Source organism: Myotis yumanensis, unplaced genomic scaffold (assembly GCF_028538775.1).
Source record: "Myotis yumanensis isolate MYYU_CA2020_CCGP unplaced genomic scaffold, mMyoYum1.0.hap1 SCAF_4, whole genome shotgun sequence".
Taxonomy (NCBI): Eukaryota; Metazoa; Chordata; class Mammalia; order Chiroptera; family Vespertilionidae; genus Myotis; species Myotis yumanensis.
Genome location: NW_027223755.1, coordinates 103,899,775 through 103,912,789, shown reverse-complemented (window position 1 = coordinate 103,912,789; position 13,015 = coordinate 103,899,775). Strand labels below are relative to the sequence as shown.

The 13,015-nt window shown below is 58.5% G+C and overlaps 1 protein-coding gene across 1 annotated transcript; it reads right to left on the bottom strand.

Annotated features, from left to right (window-relative positions):
* Nucleotides 1–1,791: 1,791 nt before the first annotated feature.
* Nucleotides 1,792–11,326, bottom strand: PGAP6 (post-GPI attachment to proteins 6). Its single transcript, XM_070413390.1, has 13 exons — nucleotides 11,059–11,326; nucleotides 7,648–7,825; nucleotides 7,376–7,568; nucleotides 7,003–7,130; nucleotides 6,534–6,802; nucleotides 6,128–6,447; nucleotides 5,450–5,540; nucleotides 5,247–5,370; nucleotides 4,615–4,751; nucleotides 3,805–3,983; nucleotides 3,590–3,736; nucleotides 2,823–2,939; nucleotides 1,792–2,207 (listed from the first exon to the last, which is right to left on the bottom strand). Exons 1-13 carry the CDS (start codon nucleotides 11,177–11,179, stop codon nucleotides 1,911–1,913), a joined length of 2,301 nt encoding a protein of 766 aa, XP_070269491.1. The 5' UTR covers nucleotides 11,180–11,326; the 3' UTR covers nucleotides 1,792–1,910.
* Nucleotides 11,327–13,015: the final 1,689 nt, after the last annotated feature.

The window sequence follows — 13,015 nt, the reverse complement described above, 5'->3', positions numbered from 1 at the left end:
CACCCGCCTCTTGCTGGCCGCAAAGCCCGTCACTCTATCGCTATCCCGCCCACTTTTCCGCCTTAAGGGACCGTGGAAAAACGCCCCGCGAAGCCTGAGGCGGCGCTAGGCACCGTCAAGAAAGGCCGGTTTTTGGCGAGCAGCAGCCTTGGGGACAGGCCTTGTCATCCCCGGGCCTACCAGCTGTCCTCCCAGGAGCGCAAACCCCCCCCCTCAAAAAAACCTCTTGCCTTGCCCTAGCCAGTTTGGCTCAATGGATAGAGCGTCGGCCTGCGGACTGAAGGGTCCCAGGTTCGATTCTGGTCAAGGGCACATGCCCGGGTTGCGGGCTCCACCTCCAGTTGGGGGCGTACAGGAGGCAGCCGATCAGTGATTCTCTCTCATTGATGTTTCTAACTCTCTCTCCCTCTTCCTTCCTCTCTAAAATCAATAAAAATATGTTTAACAAAACAAAAAACTTTGCCCTAAAAAAAAAAAAAAAAAATCTTGCCTTGAAATATAACCATAGCCCTGGCGGGGTGGCTCAGTTGGTTGGAGCGCCATTTCATACACCAAAGGGTTGCGGGTTTGATCCCCAGTCAGGGCCCATAGGAGAGGCAACGGATCTCGTTGCTCTCTCCCCCTTCCTCTCTAAACATATCTCCTTGGTATCCTTGGGTGAGGATTTTAAAAGTATATATAACTGTAGAATATTAAATTAACTAATCACAGTGAAATCAGAGCTACATAAAAATATATTAGTCTTAAATATTTTTACCCAAAAAAACACCATATATAAATGTTTCCCTTTATAAGCCTGGCGAATGCTATGTTGGCCATATGCAGAGTGACTGGAAGTGGGGGAGGCCCCTAGTGAGGCCACACCCTGGACAGGACCCCGAAGGGAAGCCCCAAGGACTCTGAGCCTGGCCTCAGTGACCACGGCTTCGCATTGGCCCTGTGCCATATCCCTCATACAGCAGCCCGCTGTGCTCTTGCCTTGGGAAGGGGCAGGGGACTGCTCCTTGGGGCAGTCATCGTCCCTTACCATGCTTCCCCCACAGAAGAGGGAGAAAGGCTGGGCCAGGTCTCTCTCGCAGCCCCCTAACCAAACACGTGCTTGGGCCAGTGCAGGGGGGCAGCCATCACCTCCACTCCTGACAGCAAATCAAGAGGATGCTCCCCAGGGGAAGAGTGGGGACACAGAGTTGGAGCAGAGTATACCCTACATTGCTGGCACCCACAGAGCAGCTCGGCAGCCCCCTTCCCGGGAAGCTCTTCTCAGGGGCCTGCAGCTTCAAAGCTGAGAACCAAAGGGAGGGAAAGGAGAGGGCACTATAGCCAGAAGCCAGCCTCTCCTGTGCCACCACTCACGGCAGCTGAACCCTATGTCCCCCAGTGCCAATCAGCTCTCTGGTGGCCATGGTCACCCCTCCCCAGGGCAACTGCATCAGCAGGGGGCATCCCCAGACCCAAGATAAACTGGCATTCAGGGGCACAGCTCCAAGCCTCAGCGTGTTGGGGGCCGGTGGGAGGTGGGCTCAAGTCTCCTCTGCCTCCCTGGGTCTCACATCACAGCCTCACAGAACAGGGTGATAAGAGAATCTTTCTCCACATCTCCAATTGTCGCCTGGCCGGCAGAACACAGAGCCTGCCTCCAAACGGCACCTGTGGTCTCCAGGCAGCCAGGCCCTGGCCCCAGGGGCCACTGCAGATACCAGCTGGGCCTGCAGAGGACGGGGTCAGCTGGCAGCCAGAAAGGACTAGGGAATTGGGGGGTGTGGTCCTCTCCTCGGCAGGAGGAAGCAAATGGGTGAGCAGGGCCATTTTATTCAGTTGGCAATCTATCCGGACAAGGTCCCTCTCCCATGGTCCTGCCCCTGGCTGAAGAGGTTGTCATCAAAGCTGTGCATGTCCCTGAGTTGGCTGCATTATGTCACCGTGTACAGCTCCTCCTGGTGGTTCTTACAAATCTGATAGTGGCAGGTGAGCTTCTGTGAGCAGGCCCAGGGCTCAGTGTGCTTGTCACGTGGTGGCAGCAGGAACGCCGTGCTCCCTGCCAGCAGCATGTGCCAGATGCTGTGGGTATAGTAATAGTTGCCACTGGTCATCATGGAGGCATAGATGGAAATGGCCACAGTGGCCATGGAGATGCCAGGCAGGAGAAAGAAGACCCAGCGCTGCCAGGAGGTAGGGTAGCAGTGGCGTCGGTGCCCACAGCGGTACACCTGGAGAGAACCATCACGAGAGCATTGGCACAGGGGCTGCAGCTGTACCTCCCAGGGGCCCACCCAAGTCTGCATAGCAGGACCAGGGATGTGCAATACTCGGAAGGGGCTCAAGGGCACAGAGACCTGATGGGTCCTCAGGCCTGGGCCTCAGCATGAAGCCACACAGGCCTTGAGTACCAGTGCCCAGGCCTCAGCGAACATGGAGGACTTGCCCTAGCCGGCATGGCTCAGTAGATAGAGCATTGGCCTGCAGACTGAAGGTTCCTGGGTTTGATTCTGGTCAAGGGTACGGGCTCAGTTGCAGGCTCGATCCCTGGCCCTGGTCAGGGCACGTAGGGGAGGCAACCGATTGATGTCTCTCTCACATTGGTGTTTCTTTCTCTCTGTCTCTCCCTCTCCCTTCCGCTTTCTCAGTAAAAATCAATGGAAAAATATTCTCAGGTGAGGATTAACCAAAAAATATATATATATGGAGGACTCAGACTCAGGACCAGGAACAAGGCCAGAATCAGTGGCTAGGCTCTCTTCTCCCAGAACGGGGGGGTCTGTGGGGGAGACAACATTCTCTTATTCCAGTTAACAGGAGATGGGGTCTGGGCAAGAGCTCCTTACCCACATGGTGACCATGACCACGAAGGCAAAGAGACAAGGCCCCATCATGTTCCAGGCGCCCCTGCGGTCCAGCTGTAAGGACATGGCGAACACCAGCGTGCCCAGGAGAAGCAGAACCTGAGCAAGGCACATAGACAATCACAGGGTCACAGAAACCCTAGGCCAACGCTGTCCATGATGGCACAAGGTCCAGCAGGAGCACGTGGCCTGGGCATGCTGGTCATCCTGTTATTGGTCCACTGCCCCCCAACACCTCTGCCCGCACCCTTGGAGCTGCTGGCACACTGTTCTGCTCCACTGTCAGGGAGGGAGGCACCTCTCCTCTAGATACTGATTCATCCTGAGGCACAACTTAGCCAGGCAGGCACCGGGTCACATGTCTCCCTCAGCCATGCCCGGCTGTGGCAGAAAAAACTCCAAAGTGTTCTCAGCAAGCACCAGAGACCCCAGGAGCACATCCAGGGCTTCTCAGGGAGGTCTGGCCTGGGTTGGGGCTCTAGGCATCCCTTTAAATAGAGCTTGAGAGAGAAACAGGCTAGGAAGGTCCTTGCCTAACCCTATCTTCCACCTTCTTTTCCTGGAATCCTCCAAGCAGCCAGCACTGTCCCTTCCAGCTGCCAGAAGCTTCTTCCAGAGGGAGACTGGTCATTACGAAAGATGGGAGGTTTCTAATGGCAGCAGCTGAATCCTCTTTCTGATCTCTTCCTCAGCAGGCAGGGGCCTCTGCTCCCTCAGAACCCAGACCCGGGTGTCAGGAGGTCACTCACATATTTCAGGGCTGCCTTCAGCCGTGCCATGCAGAGGATGGTGACCCAGATGGACACTCCAGAGCCCAGGAAGTCGCAGTACTGCAGGGTGTCATAGTTGAGGATGCACAGCACTGCCTCCCCCGGCTGGTCGCAGGCGTGATAGAACTGCAGGGCAGGGTGGTGAGCAGAGGCCCAGACCTCCCCACCATCCCCAGGGGAGCAGGCAAGCCTACCGTAGAGAAAAACATGGTGTAGGCATAGACGGAGGCTTCCACCAGGAGGCAGCGGTACACAGAGAGGGTGATGGGAGCCAGGAACATGAGGTTGCTGAGGGTGAGTAGGAGCGCGGCCATCCTCTGCTGGGCGACAGTCTGGGCTGTGCTGTTGTCCGTGCAGCTCCACCCACGCCAGCCTGTGGGCAGGGCAATGCTGAGCAGGCTGAGGTTGGGCAACTGAGGCCAGGCTAATGGGGGAGGCACTTCTGAACCTCAGAGCCCACCCTCACCCACGGCCCTGCAGAGAAGTCCCTTTCTCACCTAGGAGCAGGCTAGGACAGGTGTAGGTAGTGGGCCACGTGTGGGTAAGTACAGGCTAGTGTGGGCAGGGGCCGACAGCTATGAGGCAGGCATGGGCAGGTGTAAAGAGGTGTGAGACAGGTATAGGAATGTGTGGGGCAGGTGTGGGGCAGGTGTGGGGCAGGTGTGGGACACGTGTGGGCAGGTGTGGGGCAGATGTAGGCAGGTGTGAGTCAGGTATGGGACATGTCTGTGGGCAGGAGTGGGGCAGGTGTGGGGCAGGTATGGGACATGTCTGTGGGCAGGTGTGGGCAGAGGAGGCCAAGGTCAGAGACAGTGCCATCTCTGGGGGTGCCTTTCTGTGCTTGCATGGGGGAGGTATGTGGCAGGAGTGGGGAGAAGGCATTTGCTCTTGTTCTGTGAGGGTGCTCTCCAGCCTTGGCAGAGAGGGATGGGCTCTTAGAGGAAGGCACAGGGCTGAGAAGTCAACGACAGTATTGTCTGGAGGCATCCAGGCCTGGCCCTCACCTGCCTTGCAGCTACATCCCGCATACAGGTAGCCATGTCTGCGTAGCAGGAGGCACTGGCCATAAGGTCCACAGTCATTCAAGCAGGGCACCAAAGACAAGGTCGTCTCCACGAGGACCGAGGACTTCTCACACTCCCTGCGAGGAAGGGGCCATAGAAAAGCTGGCTGCCGAGGTCTGCTGGCCAGTCTCTGCCAGGGCTCCAGTCAGGTTTTGGACACATGAGCCCAGAATTGAGACCCCAGGCCCTGAGCCCTGGAAGACAGCAGCTGTGAGAACCACAGAAGCCAAGATGCCCCTTCCCCTTCGCACCACACTGCATCCCAGTCTGTCTAGGGCTGGGCTGAACCTCCCATCTTTCATAATGACCTCAGAGTCCCCTCAGGACAGCCTGGTTCAGGTCAGCCCTAGACAGACTGGAATGCTGACTCCCAGGGCTGCCCAAGGAGGGTGGCCATGTGGAGAAGGGGAGAACTTTGTAACTCCTGGAAGGCAGCTTATCCTGTGAGGCTTATAGGAAGCTGGGTCACTTTCAGACTCAGATGCAGGCAGCCCGATCATGGTCCCGAATGCAATAACTCCCCCACCTGGCAGCTCTGGGTGGCCCCCACCCTAGCCCCCAAGTTTACTTACTCAGGACTCTGAAGGCACACGAGCTGCAGGGAGAGGTACCAGCTGTCCGTCTCTGGGTAGGGAATGATAAGGTTGGCCTTGCGAGACACGGTGCTCAAAGACAGGGGATACCCCTGGAAGAAGGCTGCAGGAGGAGCAGGAAGGCCTGGTAAGAGGTGGCTGGAGAGGGTGGCGGTCACTTAGCCAGATGCTCCTGCCCGTACCTGTGGTGCAGTTGAGCGAAGTGTTGAAGCTGAGGAAGGGCGAGGCAGCGTTCACGCAGATCTTCACCAAGGTGTTGTTGGAGATCACACTCTGAAAGGGGTGGCCGTGCGGCATCAATCCTAAGTCTGATGCTGGGCGCTCTTTGTGGCTCCCACTGCCCAAGGCCCACCCAGGACCCTCCCCTGCAGGCCAGGTAACACCCAGCCTCTGATTCCACCCATTTCTAGAGGCACAGCCCTCAAACTGCTGACAGGGACCTATGAAACAGGCCTCTCAGCCCTAGCTGGTGTGGCTTGGCTGGTTAGAGCTTTGTCCTGTGTACTGAAGAGTTCCAGGTTCAATTTCCGACCACGGCGTGTACTGGAGGCAACCAATCGATGTTTCCTCTCTCACCTCTATGTTTCTCTCTCTCTCCCTCTCCTTTCCTTTCTCTCTCGAATCCCAGGGCTGCCAGGGCTCGGGGGCAGTGAAAAAAACAACCTCAGATGAGGGTTTAAAAAGCAAACAAACAAGCTTCCCTTTCTGCAAGTGGTCTAATGCCTTTTGGGGTCATTCTGTTACCTGAAAGGCCACCCCAACCCAGTGTCCATGATGACGTCAGTGCGGGAAGGCTGAGCAGCAGCATCCAGCCTGGGAGCATCTGAGCCCTGAGCTGAGCTGGGCCCGGAGGTGCTCACCTTGTTGGCCCACAGGGAGATGGTGAGGGAGCCCCCGCTGTCCATGCCCGTGTTAAGGTGCAGCCGCATCACCGAAGGCACATCGGACTGCACCAGCACTGAGGCCCTGTCTAGGGGCCTGAAGTGCACAGACACCACGTCCACGTCTTCCCGCATGACCTGGTAGCTCAGATGGCAGAAGGGGCCACCACCCACAGCGCTGCTCCTGCCAAGGTCCTGGTAGCCAGGGCTCGGGGGCAGCAGACCATTGGAAGTGTTGCGGCTCTGGTTTGGACTGTTCTGCAGGAGATGTTGGAAGTTGATGGTCCAAGGCCTGCAGGCTGTCAGGAGGACAAGGCGCTCAGCTGGAAAAAGGGCTGGGGATCGAAGGCAGAACCACCCCCAGCCTGCCTCCCCATCAGCCCACCTGTGAGAGAAGCTACAGCGCTGAAAGCCACCAACACATGAGGCCCTGCCAGGCTCTTGGCTGTCACTTGCAACCACCGGTCCCAGGGTGGCGAGGGCAACAGCAGGCGGCAGGTCTGGGTGGGGCCAGTGCAGGTGAGCACCTTCTGGAAGTTGCTGGGCAGAGTAGCTGAGCCCACAGTGAGGTGCACAGGGCAGCCTAGGCTCCTGTTGGACACACAGCCCTGCAGCTCCAGCAGCAGCTCCTGGGTGTACTCGGGGATGAAGATTCTGCAGCCAAGGGGGACAGCCTCGCTCAGGCTTTGTGGCTTCCAATGACCTCCCCGCATTGGTCACACTCAGGGTGGTTGCTCCACTTCCCAGTACGACCCCAAGACCCAGAACCCAACCTTTCTCACCCACAGGGAGGAAGTGGTAACACCCACTCCATCAAACCCGGAGGCTGAGCCTCCCCCAAGACCCTCACTTACTTGAGGTAGCTGGGCTGGGAGAGGAGGGTCTGTGGCAAGGGTGTGTTGGGCTCCAGGATGGAGACCTCGACTACCCGCACGACCAGCATGTCAGGCTGGAAGATGTAGGCACAGGTGGGAATAAAGCCCTAGGAAGAGAATGAGAGGTGGGGGAGGGAATTTCGTAGGCATGGGATGGGGCAGGAGCAGAGAGCCCAGACTGGGTTGGGGGGGGAAGGGCAGGACCAGAGAACCTAGCTGGGGGTGGCTGGTGGGGAGGCAGGGCTGCAGCAGAACCTTGACAAGGTCTGCCCCGAGGAGGTAAATAACAGGGACCAGCCATCCCTGCACGCATGTGTCCTGCCCCTCTATCTCTGGACAGCAGACCCCTCACCTTCACCTCAATCTTCTGGGATGAGGGGGGCAGGTGGGCAGCCACAAACCAGTCCCCAGGTGCTGGGTGGGAGATGTTGATGGAAGCATTGCTCTGCAGCATCTTGATGAGGAAGGAGGGCTGCATGGAGGTGTTGGCAGGGAAGCTGGTACCCAGTGGGTTGATGACAGGAGGGGCACCATATCGGAAGTACCTGGAGGTGGGGATAGCAGGGCAGGCATCAGATGTCGGCCCTGGGCCAGGCGCGGGCAGGCGGGCAGGCAGGCACCTACACGGTGATTTCCACCTTCGCACACGTGGGGTCACCACCCTGGGACACCTGCAGCAGCCAGCGCAGCAGCACGGTGTCCGGGGGCACTCGGAAGTGGAAGAGTCTGGCGCTGCCGTACCAGCTGTAGAAAGACAGCCTCTGCGGGGACTGCGAGAACTGCTCAGACACCAGCCTGATGTCTGCGGGGAGAAAGCACTGTCAGCCAGACCAGGGGTGCCCCAAGATGCCCCCACCTCCATGTGGGGGGCAAACAGAGAATTCAGAGGCCCTTCTCCCCCCGGCATGGCCCCAGAGAGAAAGGATGAGGGAAGCCATGGTGGGCTCGTCTGGAGCCCTTGGCATGCCTGGCTCTCCAACTTTCACCTTGGCAAAGGTTACTGTCCCTCCCCCTCCAGCCCCTGGAATTTGCCTCTGGGAACTGATACCACTTGACAAGTGAGGGAGTTCAGGCCCCTGATGATCTGGGACACAGCTGGACTGAAGCCTGAGTCCCCTCACCCAGAGAGGTGGCAAGCAGAGACCCTGGGGTGGAGGGGACCCCAGGCTGGAAGCCTAGCCAGCCGTGGGACCAGAGGACAGCTGGCCCCCATTCTGCCCAGGGCTTTACCTGGGGCTCCCCACACCCCAATCCCTACAGTGACTCTCAGTCCCCCACCTCTGTGGCCTCAGCCCCCTGCTCCCCTCCCTGACACGCTCCAAAAATTTGCCCTCACTGCTCACTTCCTGTCATACCAACATTTCCTGGAGCAGTTCTGAGCAGCTTCTGAGACTCAGCTCAAAGGCCTAAGCCCCATCTAGGTTAGGCCTCTCCTGGAGTGTCCACTGACTAGGGCACAACCTCCATGACAGCATATATCTGGGTCCTACAGTGTAATCACCTGCCCCATGAGTGAGTGAGGGTGCCCACCCAGGCCCCTCCCCATTGGGACTCCCACAGAACAGGCATGCTCTGCACTCCCATAGGTGGATTACCAGGCCTGGCATCCGGCCATCTCCCTAAGATGGATGGCAGGGATCCTGAACCCAGTACCAGCTTAGGCCTTGTGCCCCCTGTGACCTTGGGTATCCAACCCTTTCTCTGCGTCCCAGTTTCCTCATAATTTGGTCCAGGTGAATAGCACCTCCCCTTGGGTGTCCCTCCCTCCAAGGTTAACGGATGCTAAAGTGCTTCTGAAAGAAATACCCTGTGGACACAGCAGAGGGCAGCCTCACTCTCCTCCAAGCTGGGGGTGCCTCCCTCTACCCTGCTAGGAGTTGCTGGCTCACACAACCCCAGCAGCAGGCCCTGGGCCCCTTCAGTGTGAGTCAGGTGAGCAGGTGAGGGAGCCAGTTGAGCAGCTGGCTCTCCTGCCAGCCTCCTGACCTTCCAATGGAGGAACCTTGAGAAAATATAACAACCTACTTTCAAAGACAGTCTGAGCTCCAGAGGAGCCCAACATGGGGGGCTAGGCAGAGGTGGGCTCCATGTAGGACACACTCCAGGCTTTCTGGGTGTCTGCTGGCCACCACGTTCCACTCACCGGGCCATGGCCTGAGGAGGCTAGGAGCCACTGAACTAGCACAAACTTTTCTCCTAAAGCTCCTGCAGCCCCTAGGATGATATGACAAGGGCCAAAGGCTGGGAGGTGAAACAGGATAGCTCCCCACCCCCACCTCAGGACCATGGGGCTACAGTCAGCCAGTGGGGCTAGCCTGTGGATGGGGCCCCAAAGGGGAGGTCACACTGCACTGTGCAGCCCTCTGACTTGAGAGAGGCAAGTCCTTCTGGCCCTGCCAGCCCAGGAGTGCCAGCTTGAGGACACCTGGAACCCAGCTGGTAGCTGTGAAGTTTCAGCAGATGCACAAGAGATCAGAGATGTGCTCAAGGTCACCTTAAGATGCAGTGGTCCCCACTCCCAGGGCTACAGAGCCCCTTCAGGACACCCCTTATCTCTGCAGCCCCATCTCCCTGCCCAAGATGCTCACACTGTTATCTTGGTAAACATACCAAGCCATTAACACATCAGTCTGAGCCTAATGTGGAAGTCACATCTCTGATAACAGGGAATAAGTGCTGTATGTACCCCTGCCCTGCCCCATGGCCCCCTCCAAGGACACAGGGTTGTGGGGAGAACAAAGAACGTTCCTGAGCCTGACCTGAGAACTTGAGTGAGGGCACCCTCCAAACCAGGACCCCTGCACACCCATAGTTCCCAGAAGCGAGGTCTACATTGCTGTCTGCCCCTCGAGCTGGCCAGGGAGGTGAGGGTTTGCCCCAGGTTTCCATCTCCATAAACTGTCCACTAGTGACCCCTCACCCCACTCCACCCCTCCTCCAGGATGGAGAAAATGAGGGTGGCAGTATCTAATGGAGCAACTTAATCAGGAGTCATCTCGGAGAAACCGCCTTCCATTTCAAGTTCAGAAACCAAAGGCACAGTCTTCAAAGAAATAGGAGCTTGGAGGAGCAAGATTTCAGAAAAGGAGGAGGGGCTGGGAGCACAAAAATCAAGGTGAGTTAATCCCAGGCTGTGCTGGGTATGGCTGCCTAACTGCCCAGGGAGGGCGGGGGTGGGGAGGGGGGGGGTGGGGGGTGGGGAGGCATCTGGCCTTTGCAGCAGCCCTGCCAGCCTGGCCTCATGGCCCCATAGGAGTCCCAGGCCATAGGAGTCAGGGGAGCTTACTCAACACCCCCAAGCCCCAGGCAGAACCCCAAGGGCAGCACCTCCTGCCTAGGCACCCTCTTGGGTCCCGGAAGACTGGGGCCTCTCAAGGATGCAGAAATGCAAATGGAGGGAAGCAAGTTCACCAACACCAGTGAAGTACCCATTTCCTCCAAATCATCCTCCCCTACCAAGTTCCTCAGGGCCACCTCCCTCCAGGAAGCAAGGCAGCTGTTGAAAGACTGCGCTAGGGTTGGTGGTCACTGTGGGAGGGGTGGGAACATGACGCCCACCTGGGCCCCTACTCCAGGATCTGTGCAACTTTCTCTTAACTCTGCCCCTTCTCCAGACTAGATCCCCCCGCCCCCCCCCCCCCCCAATCACACTGCTTATTAACCCTTCTTTTCAGCGGCCTCTCAGCTGGAGCCTGAGCTGAGTCCCCCGGGACCCCTCGATCCACCCACATCCCAGTGTGAGAAGGAGGAAGAGAGAGGGAGGGCGCGCTCCAGGGGTCGGTTAGGCCGAACCCGACCCTGGGGACAGAGGAGGGGTCGAGCACGTCCTTTACTCCCCGATCGTTCGAACACGAAAGAGATTGACCTAAGCCCCCAACCCGGGGTGGAGACCTGGGCACTGAGCCCGCGCTAGGTGAGCGCAAAAATGCCCCCAGGTGAGTCACAATCCCGGCCCCGCCCCCCGGCAGCTCCCCCACCCCACCCCACCCCAAGCCCGTGCCGGCGGGTTGGCACCCACCGTCCCCGCTCTCTCACCACTCTTACTGATGTCGCCGGTGGCGGCAGGAGAGGGCCGAGCCAGCAGCAGCAGCAACAGCGGCCCCACTACTGCCACCGCCACCGCAGCTCCCCGGGTCCCGAGCCCAACCCAGCCCATGGCTTTGCGCTCGGCCCGGCACTACCCGGACCGCGTCCTTGGCCACCTGCTCCGGCCGCCGCCCGGGCAGCCACCGCCGCCACTACGGACCCTGCCGCCGCTGCCCCGGGCTCCCATCGTCCCGGCCGGTCCCAGACACCGGCGCCCGGGGCACTTCCGCCTCCGAGGCCCCGCCCCACCCGTAGCCGACTGGAGAGGCGCCGGAGGAACGCGGAGCTAGGAGCGCAGGGCTCGCAGGGCGCGCAGGGCGCGCGGCGACTGGGATCCGAAGGAGGACGCGGCGGGGGAGCAGTGGGGGTTGGGGGGTGGGGGTGGGGGGTGGGGAGGGGTTGCTGAGCGACGCGGGGCTGGGAGCGGGACGGGGCGCGATGCGGAATCAGGGGCTACATGGATCAGGGTGACGCGGGACGGGGTGCGGTGTGGGGTTGGGCGACGTGTGCCGTTGGGCTGACGCGGGGCCGGGAGGTGGACCTGAGACCGGAGTTGGGGGAAGGTGGCCAGACGCAGTCAGGGCCGACAGGAGGACGGAGGGGTGCACGAGGAAAAGGGTCAGGGCGAGGTCGTGGACTCAGGGTGACCGCTCTCGCAGGAAGGGTATTCATGGCGGGATGGATGGACGGTCCTGCGGTATGCGCGGGGGACGCGGGACCGAGGCAGGAATTCGGGGCGGGAATTAAAACGCGCAGGAGACTCCAGGCGGCGGGGGACGCGCAGAGAGCTCCAAAGGCTTCCTGGAGGCGCTGGGTGGTCCCACGGGACGCGAGTGTGTGTGTTCTGAACTGTGGGCCAGGCGCGGCGGGGCAGGCGGAGGAATGGCCCGAGCGGAGACGCCGCACAGTCTGGCGAGCCCCACACCCATTGCTGCCTCCCCAGGGCTGCGCATCTCCCAGAGCTGAACTCCGGGGCTGTCACTCCACAAAGTCAAAACGAGTGTAAAAACACATACACACACAACACAACACAAACACACACACATTTGAAAGATGAAAGGCTCCGTAGACATGTGGGAATTTCACATTGTTGAGTGGGACTAACTCCTCACCCTCTACCTCGGGATAGATCCCAAACCCTAAGGATTTAAGCATAAATAGGAAATGATGGGGACTAGAAGAAAACTTGGGTAAGATTTTAGAGTCTTGGAGAAGCGAGGGCATGTCTAAATATGGCCCCAAACTCAGAAGTCTTTAGAGGCAACACTGGAAAATTCAACTAGGTGAAAATGTTTTCTGCAGAACAAAACTATGTAAGTGAAGTAAAAATCAAACAAAACCCAAGACATGAACTGGAGAGGACAGGCTTGCACCTGGTATTACAAAGGGCCAATCTTAATAAGATCCTATATAATAAAAGCCTAATATGCAAATTGTCCCCTCAAGTAGGAGTTTGACCAGGGGTTGGGCCAGGTGGCTAACTGCCCATGGCCCTGCCCCTGGAGGCAGCGGCAGCAGGCAGCCTGGGGAAGGGAGGCCCTGGCTGGCAGCCGGCAGCCACTAGGGGCCCTACCTGTGCACAAATTTGTGCACTGGGCCTCTAGTTAGTAACAAAGAGCCCCTACAAATCAATGAGAAAATACCCATCCTTGCTGGGAGCCGGTATATCCTTGCTGCTTGACACAGTCGCTGCAGGGAAGAAGCATCTACACAGCATATGTTTCAAGGGATCTGGCGTATATGGCATACTGTTCTTAATATGTTTGCTCCCCTTCTTGGCGCTATGTGTTTTAACCAAGGTCACCTCTGCGAGAAAGGTTGTTTCCCCAGGTGGGGATTTTTCCCTGAAGTTAGGGAGGGAATGAAACCCCTTAACTAAGTGCCAGGCGGGTAGTTAATCACTTTA